This window comes from Anneissia japonica, unplaced genomic scaffold (assembly GCF_011630105.1).
Source record: "Anneissia japonica isolate Jap-2015-1 unplaced genomic scaffold, ASM1163010v1 scaffold288092_len240290_cov174, whole genome shotgun sequence".
Lineage (NCBI taxonomy): Eukaryota > Metazoa > Echinodermata > Crinoidea > Comatulida > Comatulidae > Anneissia > Anneissia japonica.
Window position 1 is genome coordinate 137,318 of NW_022688036.1, and position 21,091 is coordinate 158,408.

The following is a 21,091-nucleotide window of genomic DNA, read 5'->3' on the forward strand; positions in this document are numbered from 1 at the left end:
ACAAACCAGATAAAACAGTCCAACTTTGCTAAAAATTATATGATGTTGAAGTGCAAACGATTAAAAGAACAAGTAAAATCAATTGATATGACATCCAAAGGAATTTGGCAATAAATCATGTGTGTATGATAGATTATCTTTTGGCAAAAGAAGATTTGAAGAATTTCTTACGATAGATTTTCTGAAAACTAGAATCGGTATACCTAATTGGAGCTTTCAGCACTCCCCTCTATACTAGCCATAACTCAAGCCTACGACCGAGCAATCCCGTCCTCACACTAGCTAAGATGTGTATAAGAGACAGATATATAACGATTGAACGAGAAGAGGGTAAATCCTGGCGCCACCCCTGACGAACAGCCGACGCCGAAGGCACTGTGGGTGTACCATTCACGAAATATTATTTCGAGGGAACGAAATAATAATTCGAGGGAACGAAATGTTATTTCGAGGGAACGAAATAATATTTGAGGGAACAAAATAATATTTCGAGGGAACGAAACAATATTTCGAGGGAACGAAATGATTTCGTTCCCTTTGAATTATCTACCGAAGACTATGTTAAGAACCGCATGAAAAGATGTTTCAGAAGGGCTTATACACTCTTTGGTTTTGGGTGTGCCCCCATTTCTGTTGAAACTGGTAGATACAAAAACATCTGCCTCGACCAAAAAATTTGCCCACTGTGAGACTCTAATTTAATTGAAGACGAATTTCATTGTTTTATGGTTTGTGAATTTTATGATGCATACGTTCTGATTTGTTTAATAAAATTAATAATAGGCCTATCGATCAATTATTTTCCAACTTACTTGAGATGCAAAAAATTACGTATATGTTCTCTAACGGTAACCTTTTTCATGTTGCTAAATTTGCTTATATGATTTTGGAAAACGTAAAGGGTTTTTATTTAATCTTAATTAGCCCTACAGTATGATGTATTTTGCTGTTAACACTCTGTACTTTACTTTTCAGTTGTTCTATTACATGTTGTCTCTCATAAGCCAAGCATGGTTGGCCTTTGTTTGAGGGTGAGACTTTAATAAATAAATACTTTACTTTCCATATACATATTTTTTGAAATATCAAACAGTCCAAGATTTGATACTCCCATGCAGATTAAATTAAATCGCAGTCAATTACTTCAAAAGTCAGAGGTCCCAGAATTATATGCACTAGACTATTTAATCAGAAGAGACTGTAGCACAAGACATGCGCAAACTACTTTTTTGTTCACTATTTTTTATTTTTTTCATAAAATATTAGAGTTGAACCTACTTCATTGGTATTTTTACCATAGCCCAGTTTATAGTTAATTTAGTAACTTTTTTATGATTAATCCACACATATGTAAAATGATTAAAATCATAAACTATACAACTGACGAACAATAAGTGAAAACGAATGAAAGAAACTAGTAGCCTTATTTCGGCAATCAAATGTATACGTATAGCTACTACATCCTGATTCTCTTTTAAAAGGCTGAACAAACGAGCTTCCCCACCAAATGGCAATACCAAAACATATTGTGGGATTGGGACAACGTATCAAAGGAAAAACCTTGAACACTGTTTGTTTCCTACTCTTTGCTAATGGTTAGAGTTTCAATCATAAATAATGACAGAATCAAAGACACAGGTTAACAATTACAAACCAGATAAAACAGTCCAACTTTGCTAAAAATTATATGATGTTGAAGTGCAAACGATTAAAGAAACAAGTAAAATCAATTGATATGACATCCAAAGGAATTTGGCAATAAACCATGTGTGTATGATAGATTATCTTTTGGCAAAAGAAGATTTGAAGAATTTCTTACGATAAATTTTCTGAAAACTAGAATCGGTATACCTAATTGGAGCTTTCAGCACTCCCCTCTATACTAGCCATAACTCAAGCCTACGACCGAGCAATCAATCTTGCATTAAGACCCGTCCTCACACTAGCTACGCCACAGGGCTACTTACTATCAAGTACGAACGTATTATTATCACGTACTGCGCAAAAATGCCACGTTTGTACGTATTACTATTAGTGGTGTATCAGAAGTCTTGAAATTATATAGTAGTGCTGATAGGGGCTCGAAGGTGTAGTGGGGGATCGATGTTCAGTTGAAGGGCACTCGCAAAATAAAACTTGCAAGTGATTTTTCTGGGGGTGACTGGGGAGGGACTGCACCCCTAGATATGCCTATGATTCAGCATCAGTGGCGGCTCTACGATATAATTTATGGGGGGGGGGGGCTAAGATGTCCAACTGGGCGGCCCCCCTAAGTATTTATGGGTGTAACTATAGTGCACAGCGTTATCTGAGGGCCGAAGGCCCGTGCCAGGGGTGGGTATTGGAGGGGAATGTTCCCTCCTTCCAAAACAAGATTATTTTTTAGATTGGGACTTCTAGATGGTCGGAAATGACTGGGATGGGAAAACTAGGCCTATTTTTTGTTTTCTTCTGGTCTGACTGCCCGGCGAGCTTTGGCCGATGGGGGAGGGGGCTTGACCAAACCTATGGGGGATGGGGCTTAAGCCCACTTGTCCCCCCCACTGGCGCCGCCACTGTTAAGCATACCCAAAATATCCAGAAGGTGCAATAAAATTGCTTTGGGAAGCTACCTCGCTACCTCGCGAAAGAACCAGGGGAGGATTTAGGGGAGGAGGGGAGGGGATCAACCGGCCCGCCCCCCCCCCCCCCGGTTAAAAAAGGAAAAAAAAAATGATAGCCCAGAACGCCTCAAATGCTATTTTCAGACGTCAAGAACACAAAAAGTGCAGTGTTGTCTCGATCGGCCCAACTTTCGACCCCACCTTTTGGACATCTCTGGATCCGCTCCTGAGGACACTAGGATCCACATTAATTAGAAAAAAAACAAAGGCCCAGTAATTCGAAAAAAGAGACCCTTAGTGGATCTCTGTTTTCGAGTGGGTCTCCGGACTTGAGTCTCCGTTTTCGAGGTCTCTGTTTCGAGACACCCGACAGTAAAATGTACTTATTATACTTAGGCCTACTTTCCCTACATTAAAACAAGTAGGCCTATATTGATATTTACTATTATTATCAAAAAACAAAAAAACACACAATTAAGTTATCCAACCTTTAGTAAAGCGGCTCATCTGTGATAATTTTGCGCAGTTCCAAAAAGTTGATTCCCTGGGTTTGTCTTTAACGTCGAACAGGGGGCTATTCTTGTGTATAAACCAGTCACATTACAAATCATGAAAGACAGGACAAACCATGGCGGAAACCCTTGAGGAAACTGTTTATTTCACTGAGCAGATACTCGAGTGGTACAGTATGGAACGCCAAAATGACAAATCATAAGCTGCACAGTGCAAAACTCGTTTGGGTGCAGTTCAAAAACGCGAGTGACAGTGCAGAATTCGAGTGCAAAACTCCATTGAGTAGGCCTATAGCACGGAACAATACGTGTTTCGCACTGTTACTTGAGTTTTATGGGGGTGCCATACGCAGCAAAAGCCCATTTTAAAGTGAAAATGTAATTGCAAAATGCAATGTATAATTTATCAAAACGTAAGCGTAAATTTCTGTTCCAAACTCCTGAGTTAGGCACTGAGACTTATACGTGATACCTACACCAAAAGGACAGCGTAGAATTGGCAGTGCAAAACTCCCTCATTTTCAATGAATGTTTCATGTTTACTGTAATATGATGATGACGACAATGAAATAATACTGAATAACAATAAAATTATAATTGCCTACATTCAGTTAATTATTTAAATACATTATATTTCTTCTTATATTTTTTTAGTAACTTGGAAAATTTAGGGGCCCAGTCTGACTACTCCCCCTTTCTTTGAATCCTCCACTGATCTACAGTGGTTAATGGCATTTGTTAAAAAACTGCACATAGTGATAGGCCTACCCATCGGCACTGACAATTGATAAGATATTGAAAATATGCAAATATTATGAATTTGCGGGAGACGGGTTATTTCCGGGAGATGCTTGTTTGCTTGCGTGAGTGCGGAAGGTCGTTCCGACTTTCGGGAGCCTCCCGCGAGTTCTGGAACGCTGGTTGAGATCCTAGGCTCCCTGAAACGGGCTTAAAATAGCAGCTTACGATCGAAAAACGAGGTCGACTTATACGTCTTAAAACTCGAACAACATGTAGCAGGCAGGAAACTCTATTATTTTCATTTACGTTCGGAGTAAAAACTTAAATTTCCAACTTTGTTCGAATACTATGTTCGAATTTTATGATGATCCATTCATTCATTAGTTTTTGTGTAGTCTTGCAGACATTGGTGAAGGAAATAAGAAATTGCACAAAGTAGACATTCAACACAACGGTACTTCTCTGAGCCTTTAATGATATGAACTATGAGATAATGACATCACGCATGTTATTGTTTTAATCATGATAGATAACACATCTCATTTTAACACTCGGCACATATTCATTAAACACTTAACTAATCCAAAACCTACAGTGTTCATTATAGAAACAAGTCAGCGCAATTAACCATGAATTCTTGGAGTTTACTTTTTTTGTCTGTATTCTGTTGAAGAGAATCTTGTGAAGATTAGAGGCTTTAGGATTTGAATTGGTGGTGAAGTATCACCAATGTTGGAAACAATACACATTATAATAACACTATTGATATGCGATTGATCAATATAAACAGGACAGAAATAAGATAAACAAAAACAAAACAAAACAAAAAAAAAAAAAAAAAAAGCCTGTTATACTTACGTACCTGCAAAGTATATTGCATTGGGAGATGATATACAGTAATCGCTCATTTTAGCGTTAAAGCTTTTAAAAAATTGCTGCTTTTAAAAACTTTTGATGCATTTAAGATGTACTATAGTTTGGTTGACAAGAGCTGATTTACACATAGATAACTATCTTACATATATTCATATTAATAGAATTACAATATAGCTAAGCCTGATTCAACATGTCATTTCATGAGTATACAAATTGCACTCAATAACCAATCAATAACTGTTATATACATATTTTTTTTTCAATATAATGAACTTAAATTATTTTAATATAATATAGATGAATGGCTGCAAAAACACAGTATAAGTGGCGTGCATATTGCAAACACTGTGAACATGTACATATATAATAAATTTCATATACTGAAATACATCTAAGATAGATGAAAGAATACACACAATCAGCCCCATAACAAAAATGTATAAAATAAAAAAATCCTATAGAATTAAACTGTATTTGTAAGGATATAGGTGGGTAAAATCGTACACGAGTGGAATGTTAAAACACTGAAGCTTTTATGAAAACGAGAAATGGAATTTTTATATACAGTAACTTTTTCAAATGTAAATTAAATTGAAAAAGCATAATTATAATAAAGACAAACATCAAAATGAATTATCATTAAATTCATCAAGTTTGAGAAATTTTAATAACTCGCTCGACAGTTCAATTTTATGTTATGTATTAAGACTGTAAAATAATAAACAATAATAAGTAGATTGATAATAAAAATATTAAATTGGTTTTTTTTGTATATTTAGGAAGTACAAGAATTATAAAAATAATAACATTGTATAAGAATGTCATTTCTCCATAGCTCAAAACAAACTGGAATAAATGTAAAATTGGTTCCAAGTATACATAACCAAATTCCTCTTGAGCAAGTCGCTGAGAGGAACTCATTTACTTAATAATAAGTAAGTATTCATTAGAAAATAATAATAATAATAATAATAATAATAATAATATATAAAAATTAACAATAATAGGAATGCAGTGATATTAATAATAACAATACTAATAATAAAATATATAAAAATATATAATAAAAATAAAATAATAAAAACAAAAATAAAAACAAAAATAAAAAGTAATATATAAGTAATTATAGAAATATTTAATTTCCAGCAACCAACATCCTGAGTTGTTATTTGAAATTAGAGTTACTTATTAACAACAAATTAACATTTTTTTAATGCTGTAAAGTAAATTTAAGCACCCATGAAGAAAAGGGAATGAACTACTTGGTGGAGAAATTTAGACTGGACTGATAAAAGAAATCTTACATCCTTAATTTGTTTTGATTTAATGAAACAAATTATTGTTATTGTCTAGCACCAGAAGTTATAGAAGTAATCTTTTAAAATGAAGGAAGAAGTATAAAAATCATAATTATTTATTTAAGCCATATTTATAGAGGATATGGAAACTGGCAAAAAAGATAATTTGCATTTTTCGTTAAATTGGTCAAAAACTGTTACATACTTATGGACAATATTATAACTTTTAAGGTAACATATTGATTCTATGCTATAATTGTATGCATCATGCATAAAAAATTCATACACAAAATTAATCTGATTTGTATGAAATTTTTTTAAATATCTGAACAGGAGATAAAGTTGTGTTAGGCTTATTCTAGAAATCAATCTCATGCATGAATATTCATGACAATTAATCGTGTATATATGAATATTCAAGACAATCTTGTATATATGAATATTCAAGACAATTAATCTTGTATATGAGTATTCATAACAATTAATCTTGTATATGAGTATTCATGACAATTAATTTTGTATATATGAATATTCAAGACAATCTTGTACACATGAATATTCATGAAAATTAATCTTGTATATGAATAGTCAACATATTATTCTAATAAATAAGACATTAATTAATAGACAAGTAATAATTACATTTACATTAATATTATTTTAAAAAATTATTATGGTGTGAACAATTAGTTGCAAAATTAAACAAGGAAATAATCACAATTACACTAAACAATGTATAAATCAAAACACACAAATTTACAATCACTTAAAGAAAATTAGAATTAATTTGATTTAAGAGGTAATAATTTCCACCCAGAAACTAGATAAAAAAAAAATTAAATAAATGTTTGGGTGGAAACATAAAAATTGAAACAGTATTTATTTATATAAATAGCTTTGTAGGTTATTTATGATAGTGTACTGTCGACATTTGATCTGGTCATTCTTTTTTATACAAATCACAGTATTATATATTAAACATGAATCAAACATTGAGCAATATTTACATATGAACTCTTGACCTATTTTCTGTATATTTTTACTTACAATATAAGGAGTTTAATCAATTCATCATAATAAATATTTAAGCTTCAAAAGAGTACTCACTATAAGCAAAAATGATTTTGGATGTAAATGGCAAACATTGTTCGAGCCTTGATTTTAGTAGTGCAGCAAACTAAAGGGCACACTCGCAACATATTTTCAAAGGTGCGTACAGCATCATAGCCTCGAAAAAATAAAGATGGTATGGAACAGATGGGAAAAAGTAATGGGCTGCTATATTTAACAACTATTACAGCCAGAATTCATGAAAAAAAAAATGCATAATAAACTGACTCAGTCAATGAATATTCAAATGAAATGCTATATTTTTGGGTATTTTTTTTTCTGAATTTACATATCTTTATATCTAGCAATTTAGAATGCATACTTGGACCACATACATCATTTATTGATTCATAACCTTACATTTTACAATGTATATCTATATATATATATATATTTATATAATATATGGGTACTTATAATTAATATATTTGACATCTTTATAGTCATAACAAGATATTTTCATATACCTGTTTGCTCATTGCGATTTTTTTTTTTTTGCTTTATACAGCATGCAAACCCAAATATCCAGGATTTTAAATTAATTTTGCTGAACCTCACAAAATCAACAAAACAAATTGGTTATGTGACTTTAAATCCTTAAATTTTATTATGTTTATTCTCTATATGCCTAAACTAAAACTGTTGATATTAACGAGAAGACTAGTCTACGGATTATCATTCACATGGTTTCACGTTACAGTAACCTATTTAACGGATGTACATTAAATAACAACAAAGCATCTTCGTTGTTTGATATTTCTAATGACAAAACTGTAACATAAAAATGTTGTTTTTATTATCTTAGCTAAAAATACACAATCAGAATTATCATTATTTTTTTTGTGATACTTTTTGTTATTTCTAAAACTGTGTTGATTATTATGTTAGTTGATAGGTTGAAAACTTGATAAAAACATATGTATCATCACAAAAAAAGTTACAAAAAAGTGGGGAAGAGGCTACAAAATTATTACGCATTTTTTAAATATTTTTAGCCCCATTATAATGTCTATGTATTTCTATGAAACCATCTTTTCATACCTATCTTTTTGGTATGTTTTTATAATTTTTTTTCCTTTTCTTTTTTTTGCCTTTGTGGATTGTCTTCTACCTTTTTTATGTATCATTTTAACTCAACAATAAATTGTATAATAAATTGATATGTTGAGATCTCTGCTAATAATTATCTAATTAAGAGTTGCTTCTAATATTTTACTTGGAAGTGATCCACTTATAAATCAAATGCATATGTACAATGAAAACCATTAATAAATGTTAAAAATATTTAAGTTTCTATGTAGATGTTTCGATCTAAAATGTTTTAGTAAAAAATGAAGAAATGAATAATACTGCACTGCAAAATGAATGGGTACACATCACTGTTGTGACTTTCAAAACTCTCACTATTAGAAGTATTATTTTCATATACTTTACATTAATTTGCACGAATAAATATAATAAATCTATAAATTAAGATAAATTTTAACAACAATTAAATCATAATTTGGTTTCAGGAATGGTTAGGGTATGAATGAGGTCACACTTTACAATACGGAAGTGCCAATTTCAAAGCAGCTACCACATATAACAAGTGATATATCAGCAGCTTCTAAAACAAGACAATCTAAACACACTTGCCTATTGCACTTAAACTCCGATGAGTTCCAATACTACGGTTGTTGTACAAGCAAAGCCTACAATCATATTTCATTTTACTCATACATTTTTGCTTTTTAAAATCAAGTTTTTGATTTACAAATTTTTTGTTTATCTGCACCAGCATTTTTTTTTTTTTAGCCATCTTGTCCAAAGATATGCTCAGATTTTAGATATTATTTTATCAGGTGCGTTATCAATAATAAAACCATTTATAGTGCATTAAACCATCATCTGGAAATATGAACTTGAACATAGGTTATTTCATCATCGGTTGCTTTAAAGATCTCCACATTTCTCTAGCAAGGAAAACCGATTAAGCTTAAAAAATGTGCTGGAATTCATCAAAAAAGCCTTGAACACTTGATGTTGCTCTTTCACACTGCCCTCAATTAGCAAACTGAATGCTGCCCTCATTTGGCAAACTGAATGCTGCCCTCAATTAGCAAACTGAATACTGCCCTCAATTGGCAACTGAATACTGCCCTCAATTAGCAACTGAATGCTGCCCTCAATTAGCAAACTGAATGCTGCCCTCAATTAGCAAACTGAATGCTGCCCTCAATTGGCAACATAATGCATCCTCCATGTCACCTTTTCCACATATTTTTTGGCCTTTGTGTGTGTGAATGCATTTCACAGCTGATACCATTTCTTATTTTTTTGTTTCTTCATAAGTTCACTAGCTGCCATTGCAAAGCTTTCAGCATTCTGCATCATATCAGCTGTCCTCTTTTCTGTTTCACTTAATTTTTCTCCTCTCTTAATCAATTCCTGTATTTAGAAATTGTAAATATTTGTCATTTAGTTTCTTAAAAGAATTATTTACACACACACTTAAAATTATATTTTGCATAACAATAGATAAAAATATTATAACTGATGTTTCCTTCAACAAGTATTAAGAATAACTAATAGTAAAGTTGCTAAGGTTGAATTTTAGTTAAATATGTGCACTTTATGGACTTCCCATAATGGTACGATATCTAAAAAGCATTAAAAAAAAAAAACATTAACCTCAAAAAAAAACAAAAAACGATATCTAGTGGCCGCCATCTTTTACAATAATTTATCAGTATTCTGAGAAATTGAGGTAGTCCAGGTACAATGTAGCCAAAAATGTGTTGAAATCTCGTTGGAAAACTCATTTTTCTGTATACTGAACAACACATAGGCCTATTTATCGGTCTAATATTTTTTCCCCCTCTATTTCTGTATGTCTGCAATTAGGACGAAGTTCTATATAAGGATCAGATTAACATAGGGGCTTTTGGGGCGCCAGCCCTATGTCCTATAGGGATTTTTGGGGCACAGCCCCATGCCCACAGTCCCCAATGAGGATAAATAGGCCCCCAAACCCCTGGAAAGGTCACCGAAAATCTGGTTTTATGTTTTAGCCAGTATTTAGGCTCATTTGCAATAACAGCCGCCGCAGGCCCCATAGCCCTTTAAACCAGCCCTGCATAAATTTGCAGATTTTTGGAACTGAGCAAGCATACTGGCTTATAATTAAAAGTTCTGAAATATATGTAGGTGACTATGATGGGATAAAATTTGTTAATTAGTAAGGAAATAAAGCAATTATAGATTTTTTGGACAGGAAATGAGTGACTATGCTCAAAAACAGGGGTAATCTGTGCATGTATCTAGTTTACGTACAAGTTTCGTGCGAGCTATTTCTCCACCAACAGTTGCGGACTGCGCTTTGACAGCCTCCATTCCAGCTGATCCCGGTACATGTTTGGCAATGCTTCTAGAAGGCTTTCCACTGTTTTCTCCAACTGTTAACAAAACATATTTTTTAGATTAACACAACAATACAGGGAAAATTTTTGGCATCGCATGGAAGGAATTTGCTCCTGAAAAATGGTGACAGACCATGGCATGTTCCAATGCAACATAGTAGCAGTGGATCGTTGATATCTTAAGTAAATCGATAATTGAAATGTCACTACAAGTAATAAGATCCATGAGGTGTTTCTACCCTTTAGAAATTTTCCTGATTTCCAACCATCTTTTGGGACATTAGGCCTTTCTCTGGTAATTGTTCTTTAATTGGATTATAATCATAGCTTTTGTAATTTATTGTCTATGCAAGGTCAGCTATACTATACTATACCATAGGTATGCCTATGTGATTTGTTGACAACTTGCTGGAAAACTAATTAACATTTCGGCTCTCTCTTTTGATATTGAGTTTGATTGTCAGTTAAGGTCAGTGCAAAGTGAGGTTCCTGAACCCGTCAGAGCTATTGCTGAAACGGGTATTGTGGTAAAGGGAATGGTAACAGCATGTAGAGTAAAGTTGTCATATTATTGTTTGTCACTATAGCTAAACCTCTATTCACACTATCAAGATTTGTGACAAAAGTGACAAATATCACAGAACCCAAATATGGACATGATATAATGTCATATCACCTTCATATGGGCAAATACAGTAATCACTGTGTGCATTCTGAATGAGGCCATGCCTAAAGCAGCATCAGTGACAAAAAATGACAATTGACTTTTTAATATATTCTTATTCTCAACATTGTAAGCTTTAAAATGATGGGTCACTTACTGGCATCGATTTACTATTGCCAAAATTATGAGTAAAAGTATTATGGATTCTGTGTAGTAAAGTATACAATACTGGCCCATTAATTACTCAGTTTTCAGGCCTTGTATATGAAACCTATTTTATAAGTAAACTCCAATATAAATTTTATCTTGTAGGCTACAAGAATGCATGTTTTATGTTCTGAAGTTGATAAATAATAGATTTTAATGTTTTTGCGAGAGCATTTTATAATTTACATTTCTTTTCACTGTTCTTTTAACTTTTAATTTTGTGTGAGAGTAGGTATATTTTAAAGTCATATTGTGAACTTGAAAATCTTGGAGTACTTACAGAGCTCTTGACGATCAAGTGAACCTGAACTGACACTGAAGAGGTTTTTGAAGAAACCCCTTGAAGGAGCTTCTGGTGTGGTGCATGGTATAAACAGATCGCCAAGCATATCATGCAGACTATTGCTAAAAAAAAAAAAAATAGTTACTAAGATATCACCTAAAGTTATAGTTCAGTTTTGTTTTAAAAAAAAAAATTAACAGAAAAATAATACAAATAGTTAAATTATTAAATAAATTTACTGCATCCGAATTATGTTAATAAAGTATTTAATTGCATAAATCTGCATAAAAATTAACATACCTATGCTCTGCACAAACTGTCAAGCGTTGGATCTCAGTAGGACTGCACTGGTACAGGGCCTTTCCATGAGCACTAAACTGGAATGTTCTTCCCACTCTGATAAACAAACCAAACACAAGTACACAATTTTGAGATTTAGAGGTTAATTATTCCAGATATCATAACTCTGTGCCACTTGGGTTTGTTCTTGTTTTTTCATTTATTTACCTCAAATAAATTAAAATCAAATCAAGTGTTCGCATGTTAATGATAAAACAGGTTTTTTTTTAATTTAGTGTATTAAAAACATCTGATGTCCAAACATTGAGCTAAACATGGTTCAGCATTCAAAATGATCAAACACCTATTACGTGCCTTACTACATACAGAAGCCATATTTTTTTTTCCTGTATCCTACATCCTACAGATTTTGTCTTCAGCTTCCAATTGAAGATCCCCTCAAATTGGAGACCACTTCTCAAAAGTACAGAGGTTACCAATTTCTAACTTTTCGTTATTGTTCGTTTTCCCTGGTCATTGGGTCCACATGCTTAAGTGCTGCTCCACATATTTGCACTGTAGCAAGCAACCCCACAAGGTATCCAGGCCATCCAAAATTATCAACATTTTCAAAAAGGTACAAAACATAAGTTTTAGGAGGGAAGGGGTTAAATGTGTATGCATAAGTACTCTTTTATGAAAAAGATAAAATGTTGATCTCAAAATGACACAAATGAACATTTTTTTGCGTACTCTTTCAGGGGGATGGAGGGGGTCGCAGAAAATGTTTTGTGTTGAGAATTATGGATGAGCCCTTATACTCCAGGATGGACATAAATAATGCAGATAATGTGCCTTGCTAACTATCTTGAAAAATGTATTGGCAATGATCGTACATCTAACCTTAGCTTGATTCTACAGTACGTTAGACCTGTGAGGGGGTACAGACCCTGGGCTAATTGACATACCTTAAATCTGTGAGGGGTACAAAGTCGCAATCCAGAAGAATTCGTAGACTGGGTAAGCTGTAGATCATTACGTGTCCATTTGCAACGTAACACGCTAAGCATAGTTCTTTGTCTGTGGGAGATAACACGGTTAATATTCCAGTCAAAATATTATGTTACGCCCTGTCCAGACTATCAAATTTGATTTGACAAAAACATGTGACATGCCTAAATATGGTCATGATGACATCACATCATGACCATATATAGACACATCATGACTATATATGGGCATACAATAGTTTTTTGTCAAAATAAATTTTTAAAACCTGGATAAAGCTTTATACTTCTCAAGAAGCCTAGGTTGCAATGCAGATGGGTAAACAGGGTTGTCCTGTAGATTAGGAAAACAATGATCTATTATTCACCATGCGGAATTTTAAGAGTATGTGGGCTTTAGAGCATATGTGAGCGAGATTTTATATCAACACATTGGATTTGATTTCTTCAGTGAGAAACATATCTAACAGATCTCACAAAAGTCTGAAAAGATACTGTTAGTTGGGTCTTTTTGATGCTGATTTGGGCAATATATTTTAAGACAATTTCATTAATATAGTGTCCTACGTTATTTAACATGCTTATGGGCTATAAGGCAAACAGGACCAATGGTTTTAAGGTCTTCCAAAAACATGGTGCGCTAATAAAAACTGTATTCCTGCTGAAAAGCAAGATCAACAAAGCAAGGAACAAAAGGTCTAAATAATTTCCAAGGTTCAGCGCACCACTAGTTGCTCTGGCTATGCTTGCAAACAAGAACAGTAGATAAAGTTAAAGTTACAGTAGTATAGTACGAAAAAAAAAAATTTAAACATTGACCTGGCTGTGTACTTTTTTTCAATTTTTTATTGTTGGTTGTGATTGCTGTGTTTTTCTTGTGAATCTGTATTCTTCTGTTTCTTGTCCTGTTTAAACCCCTCCACCCTTATTTTTAATCAACCTAATTGTATATTGAACTATTAATAATTAATAATAATTTTATAATAATTGTTAATAACATTATATTGTAAATGTAATCTATTTTAGTACAAACTTTCAAACTACTTGAATTGTAAATAAAATAATTATAATTAATGATAATTTCTAATCAAGTGTAATAAGTATTTCTTATATTTTTTGCAATCTTGTTTTTGTTGTGGTCCATGGTCCTCTTCTTTTCTTAATCAAATTTTAACTTTCGCAAATCTTTTGTAGTTAAGAAAGTTATATTTTTGTACTGTTTTTCTTTAATCATTTTCTAAGATGGAATGACCAGCTGAGAGCCAGTTTCTTTTACCTGTAGTCATTCCTTGTCATCTTGGATTTTGATATGTATATGGTTTCAAATAAGGGGAAAAAAATAATAGGAGATACAGAAGGCAGGAGTACTGCAGAGTAGTAGTAGTAGTAGTAGTAGCAGCAGCAGTAGTAATATAGTGGCAGTAGTGGAAAAGTAGTATAGTGGTTGGAGTAGCAGAGCAGTGGTGGTAGCAGTAGTAGTAGTAGCAGCAGCAGCAGTGGCAGCAACGGTAGCAGCAGCAACAGATGCCCAGCACCTACAGTAGCAACAGTAGTACTGGTAGATGCTATCGCTTTTTTCCTTGCAGAGGTTTACTATAATACCTCCATGCAGAGACAGACTGATAATTGTATTATTCTCAATGACTTACTAGGCATGCTTATGACATCAGCTACCACCACATATGATGACTCAGCAATTTTGGCCCTGTAAGCACAGGTCTGTGAGGACAAGGATATAACCTGCAAATGCACAAGGTAGGTTAGTGGCCACACAATGTGAGGTTAATGAAAGATTAGTAATGTCAAGAGGTATAGTTTTATTACTCTACCATCCTTTAGACACAAACTGCATCATACTGTTGGCAGATTAATCTATCTTCACTCTCAATCAGCACTTGACAACGCGACACAGTCTGTGGCACTGGGCGAGTGTTTTAGTAGCTTTTACCATCCGTGCTACTGGGTCATGTTGGTATATACAGTACATTGACTGTTTTCTATTCATCATATTTTTCTAACAATGTGATAGGTTTAGACAGTTGATATAACAATGTATAACATACTAATGGATTTTTACTCTATCTATGGTATTCATGCAATTTTAACCTACTATTAAATAAGGGTATTGTGAGTCAAAACCATTTCTCATCCTACTCTGTGAGATTTTAAAAACATGCACAAGTTTTGATATGTACATAGTAATGACAAACCTAGTATGAAGTATGAAAAAAATTGCACTGTATCATCAATAACTAGCTAAGGCTAGCAATTGGCGATATACAAGGCCTTTTTGTGAGGTTGGATTGTCCAACCAGACTAAACCTATCTTGCATTATTTCAACTGCGTGCATATTTAGGTCCTGGTAGACGGCGCTGCAATATAGAAGTAAATACACAAAGCATCACAAGCCACTCACACAAATGTCATCAATGGATATTTATATGTTTTACAGACAGTTAAGGATGAGTTTTACAACATTATTAACCTAGTAAACAATGCGTGTAATTGGACAAACCTTGGCTTCTTTTTCAGAAGTAATGATGGCAAATTGCCTATCAGCCATTTCTGTTGAAGCTGATGGGGACATTCGACTGCGCTGTTGAATTACCGGTTCTGTTGACACCAAAATTAGATAGATTAATTAATAAGCACAAAAAAAGTGACAAAAGTTTTATGCTTTTGTCATGATGCTTTTGTCAAACATGCGACTTGACACAACTCAAATCAACTGTCCTTAACAACTGGCGGGAAAACAATCATCTTCACCGACAGTTTTAAGTCACAACTTAAGGCACACTTTTTTTAATAATATCTTTTTTTGCAATGGCACCACAAGCAAAAACAAGCAACAGTTTTGTACTCTGGTCTGTTAACTGAGCTGTGTAAAACTTTTAACAATATAACAGACTGAGATAATCAACATACAGTTAGCGGCAATATAATATACAGGCTAGTAGGCTATCCCCTAGTCATATATTTAAGATTGGTGTATTATACATGTTTGGTTGACTTTTATTACTTCACCACATTTTTACTTTAATTTAAGTAATAACTTTAGAACCCCACAACAAAAAAAAAGCAAATGATTTTATCATCAAATGTTTTGAGGACTCAATTGAAAGTGTGTACATACTTTTCTTTTCTCTCTCCCCTTCTTTTTGTTCATAATTCATGTCTTTCCATGCTTCGGTGCTGGCAGTAATAAGTCCTCCATTACTGTTTAGAAATGCGATATTCAATATAGTTCCCTTCATGCAAAGCACAGTTCCTACGATCAAATAATATAGTAAATGTGTACTTAATATATGCAGAGTAAGAAGATAAGAAACTTAGGTAAATGATAGAGGGCAGCATATAACTACACTTTACTTAAAACAATAGGTGGCAGTAAAAAAATTCACATAATTATTTGTGAACCTTGAACTCAGTGTGGAACAAAAACTCTTGCATACCTAATCTGGTAGCCCTAACACTTATGGAAAAATATGTTTTTGACAAGATATTTTGGGATAGTTTACAGGCAGTCCAACAAATATTATTCAACATAAATAAGACTAGCTTAGGCATCTACAAGAACAAAGTTGTGCACCAGTCACAGAGCACAGATAAGAACTGGTAACTGCGTGGAGTGAAATACCGGGATGTCTCCCAGTGGGAGTTGCCAGGTTTTCAGAAATTTTAATTTAAAATTGAGCAAAAATGGTGTATACTGAGTACTGCTCACTCTGTTGACAATTTTTGAAACTATGTCACAACTCCATTTAGCAAATATATATCACAAACACTATACATTTAATTGTCAATCAAAGAATAATAACCGGTTAGATGAGCAATTCACAGAAGAAAGAGAGATAAATAAAGCCTTTGCAGGTAGTGCCAGTTGATAGAGGGCAGCAGACACATAATACATACCACTTGGAGAGACAATGACTGGTTGAGAGATGCGCTGGTCTCCTGGTGGCGGTAGAGTTAGCACAATAACCAATGTAGACCCAAGAGTTGTTCCAACCCACAGACATGGGCTCGTTAAAGAATCTAATAAAAATAATGCGAATCATTAAAAACATATTACATACAGAAATTAAAATATCAGAACCAAATAACATCTGCATAAATAAAAAGTGCCTATGATTTAAATAATGCCGAAAAGAATGATTAGAAGACCCTCATTGCATTTACCTATATTGCTTATTAAACTAAAGAAATTGTAGCTTTTACAGATATGGTATGTTATACCACCACTAAAATTTTTCTTTTGTTTTAATATAATTCTTAATTTTCCTTTGGTTCTTGTTATATGTTTGTTAATGATCAGATCCGGCTGGATGGACCACCCTCACAAAATATTTTTGAAATAAATAAACAAAAATAGTAGCTTAAATAAACTGATGATACTACTAGGCAATGAAATACCAGATCAAATTCTAAAACTACTTCATTTAGAATCATATTTAAGTCTAAAAAAAAGCAATAAAATAAAATTTAAATCCATATTTCGATAATCACAGTTTTGTAATTGTTTATAAATTATTTGGCATTTAAATCCTCTTGTCATCTCACTTAATCACAGAATCTTCATATGTAATCAATATATTTCTAAATATTGTAGAGTACTGTATATAGAAAATTTGTTTAACTAATTCAATTTAATACCTAATTAATTGACAGGTAACTATTTTATACTATAGTTTGATATAAACTACAATCTGAACAATAGAAATAATAATACTAAGTATTAAGAATTATAATTACACTATTTAATTCGTTTCACCTTGAATTAAATCATGTCTTTTGATAACTTCATACCATGATTTAATTGATAAAACACTAAACCGAAAACGAGTATAAAAATATCAATAATAATTAATAACATTAATATTAATTTAACAACAATGAGATTTATAACAATGATGATGATGGCGGTGGTGATGATAATAATGATATTGATAATGATGATGATAATAATGATGATGAAGACAATGGTAATAATGATGATGATAAATGATGATGATGATGATGATGACGTTAATGACGATAATGAAAAATAATGACTATAATGACAATGACAATAATGATCATAATGATGATGACAATGGTGATGATTATCTCATTGATGACAATAATAATAAAAAATAATAATAATAATAATATATATTGTTATTTCTGTTAAAATTGAAGCAGCATTCCCTTGAATCCAATAAAATATTTTTTCAAACTCTTCAACGAAAATCTTAAAAACATCCATAAAAAATAAAGTAAACCAAAAATACAGAAAAAAAGTGAAAACAATGAATAATTTTTGTGAATAGGTCAAGTAGTGAGCTCGGTGAAGAAAGATAAAAAAATTGTTCAAAAAGAAACATTTCAAAAGAGATAGCTAAAGAGCAAGATCCTATACCAGACACAGAAGAATGCCAGCAAAGATGGAAATATCACTTGAAATATAGTGCACTCATGCACAGTTTGTTGATAAAAGCCACAAGAAAAAAATAAAAATAAATAAATGAAAGATATACAGAAAATATAATCTAAAACTGCACAACGTAGGAACGCATGGTCAAAATCAGAGACTATAGAACATATGAGCTAAAATTGTATGTGCTTGAGTAATTATGTATAGAAAAAAGTATAGTTAAAATGCAGATTGTAGGCATAATGAGGATAATAATAATATTATTAAAGATATTCATCAGTACCATTCTTTCGACAGAAAAGATACAAAAGTGGTGATTCCTCTAGTGAGACCTCTTTAAAGGTTCTACTTACATTTTTCCGTTTCTGGTATAACCTGTCCGGTTACAGGGTCTATGCAGTATAGGAGGGGTGAAAATGCTCATAGGTAAGGAAGGCAGTTGGACAAAAAAGCAATATAATAAAAGAAAATCCTATTCAAAAAAAAAAAAAAAAAAAAAAAAAAAAAAAAAAAACACCACACGCAAACATACGCACTATACGCAGGCATATCCACAAACACGCGACAAATATATGCGCACACCAGACAATCTCATATTCGCGTATTCCATCGCACACACTGACAGCAAGTATAGAAACAATTTTTTTTAAATGTTACAAGAATTAGAGATTATACCAAAATGGTAAATAATACATTTGACATGAAATTACATAAAGCGAAGCACTTGGCACCAACATCCAAAATTGGAATTAAAAGAGTTTATTATCAGCACTGATTATTGTAACATACTTCACTGAGTTTCATCACACTTACATGCATAATAAAAAAATTAAAAAAACTTGAATCCTGATAAATTAATAGATGACACTATCAAATAAATGGGGTAATCTATTCCAGATGCTATGCAATTGATCTTCCTGAACATTCAAATAACACACTCAACAGCAACTCGACCTTGTAGTTCAAAAACCTAGTCACTCTAGATTAGTACAATTACTGCTGCCATAAATTCCCCTATTGCTACATGAATTCACTCATTTGGGTAGAGTTTATTCGCTACACCTGAGGTAGATCAAAGAACACCCCATGAGAAGATAATTGATAAAATAAAAATAAATTAAATCACTGTACACTCTCGCACTGCATTCACATGTAGCAAGCAAATCTCATTTGTAAGCAAATGTAGGATTACAGTACTGCTCAAAATGTATAGTTAGGTGTACTGCGATCAGAAGTAGCAACACAAATCATGCTACAGCACGTGGCAAAAAATGAGCTGACTCAGACAATTCATCCACATACGTTATACAAAATCCCACTTCCATCAGATGTATTCACGATAAAATTACTAAGAATTAAGACGTAGCGACACCAAATTCCACTGTACTCAAATGTAGCAAAATCAAACTTATTGCTCAAAGTCTTTTTACTTTCTAGCAAATTTTTTTTGACAAAATCTACCTAAAACTAATAACAATACTAACTTTATAAAGCGCCTATATTACTAAACAGAAGTGAAAATCAAAGTCGCTGTATATGTTTAGATGTTAAAAGTGTGAGTTTTAAGTTTGGTCTTAAAAATAGCAACCAAAGCTGCAGTGCATTAACATATTCTAGCTAATCACATGAAAGTAACGTTGGTAAGGGGCTACACCTCCACTGGTGTTAATTAAAGATGATGATAAATATGAGGAAAAAGTATGTAGAGATTCGAACCCACAACCTCGGATACTCTACCAACTATTAGGTATTCTAGCTACAAATCCTAGTCGATCATGTAACCACTATAATTACAATTATTGAACAGAATTACCAAACTTTTAAAAGGTGTATATTTAATACTTTAAGATTACAACAACAGAAATAATAAATCTATTAATCAATAATAAATTAAGGGGGAAAAAATGGTTTACAAAACAGTTTACATCAAGCAAAAATTAGGACACAAAAGTCAATAAAAAACATCAAAGATAGATTTTAAGTAATTTCCGAAAAACGAGATGAGCAGTATTATCGCAAGAATTTCCACAAATTATTGGCTTTAGTTATAAAGCATTATACAGAAATAGAAGCATATACACAACCACTGAGACTGATTAAATTACTAAAATGACAAATATATAAGAATCAGTAAAGTTATTATTTAAGAATAAAAACTTCAAAATACATCAACAGAATATTAGGAATTATTGTACTACAAAACAACAATTTTCGAAATAACAAATATCTCTTGAATGATGATAATTATTCTAAAATTCTTGTAGGTATAACATTTTTTATACCCTATTAATAAAACCACATTGAAAGAACATCAGTTTGATTTGAAAGGATAATTACTTATTTAACTCCAAAATTAAATTTGAATAAAAGATTTTGGCAGTTAACTAACAATGCTGATTTCAGCTGTTAGGACTTCTTGTATGTTATACAGGTATGTATATCTACTGGATATGGGCTGATGATATAAACCACAAAATTTTCACATTAAAAAATAGAAAACAGACATTGTCAGTCGCGTATCTAGCATAGTATGGGGGAAGGGGGGTGGCGAGAAGGTGAAGTGGAAATTTTTGGTAAGTTGAGGGAGCACTAGCTCGCAAAATAAGGCGATTTGAGGTGATTTTTAACTACTTGAGGTTAAATGACCGCTCTGAATAAAATAATAATAATTTTCGGCATATAGACTGTCTCTTATA

General features: G+C 32.6%; 2 protein-coding genes across 9 annotated transcripts in view; both read right to left on the reverse strand.

The window, feature by feature from the left end:
• The window catches only part of LOC117121248 (protein PML-like), a 7,305-nt gene extending 4,066 nt beyond the window's left edge, over positions 1 to 3,239 (reverse strand). The window contains exon 1 of the mRNA XM_033266382.1: positions 3,092 to 3,239. The gene's annotated coding sequence lies outside the window, so the exon portion shown is untranslated. The remainder of the gene's footprint in view (positions 1 to 3,091) is intronic.
• Positions 3,240 to 4,311: 1,072 nt separating this feature from the next.
• Positions 4,312 to 21,091, reverse strand: part of LOC117121201 (syntaxin-binding protein 5-like) — a 73,613-nt gene continuing 56,833 nt past the window's right edge. For 4 of the 8 annotated variants that reach the window (XM_033266357.1, XM_033266351.1, XM_033266338.1 and 1 more), the window contains exons 19-28: positions 18,749 to 18,787; positions 16,895 to 17,017; positions 16,116 to 16,250; positions 15,498 to 15,595; positions 14,631 to 14,721; positions 12,943 to 13,054; positions 11,996 to 12,091; positions 11,693 to 11,817; positions 10,456 to 10,577; positions 4,312 to 9,570 (exon numbers count right to left, since the gene is read on the reverse strand). In XM_033266357.1, coding sequence (XP_033122248.1) covers positions 9,433 to 9,570; positions 10,456 to 10,577; positions 11,693 to 11,817; positions 11,996 to 12,091; positions 12,943 to 13,054; positions 14,631 to 14,721; positions 15,498 to 15,595; positions 16,116 to 16,250; positions 16,895 to 17,017; positions 18,749 to 18,787 — 1,079 coding nt within the window. In that variant the 3' untranslated portion in view covers positions 4,312 to 9,432. The remainder of the gene's footprint in view (positions 9,571 to 10,455; positions 10,578 to 11,692; positions 11,818 to 11,995; positions 12,092 to 12,942; positions 13,055 to 14,630; positions 14,722 to 15,497; positions 15,596 to 16,115; positions 16,251 to 16,894; positions 17,018 to 18,748; positions 18,788 to 21,091) is intronic. The other 4 variants (XM_033266330.1, XM_033266373.1, XM_033266367.1 and 1 more) reach the window with 1 other exon arrangement.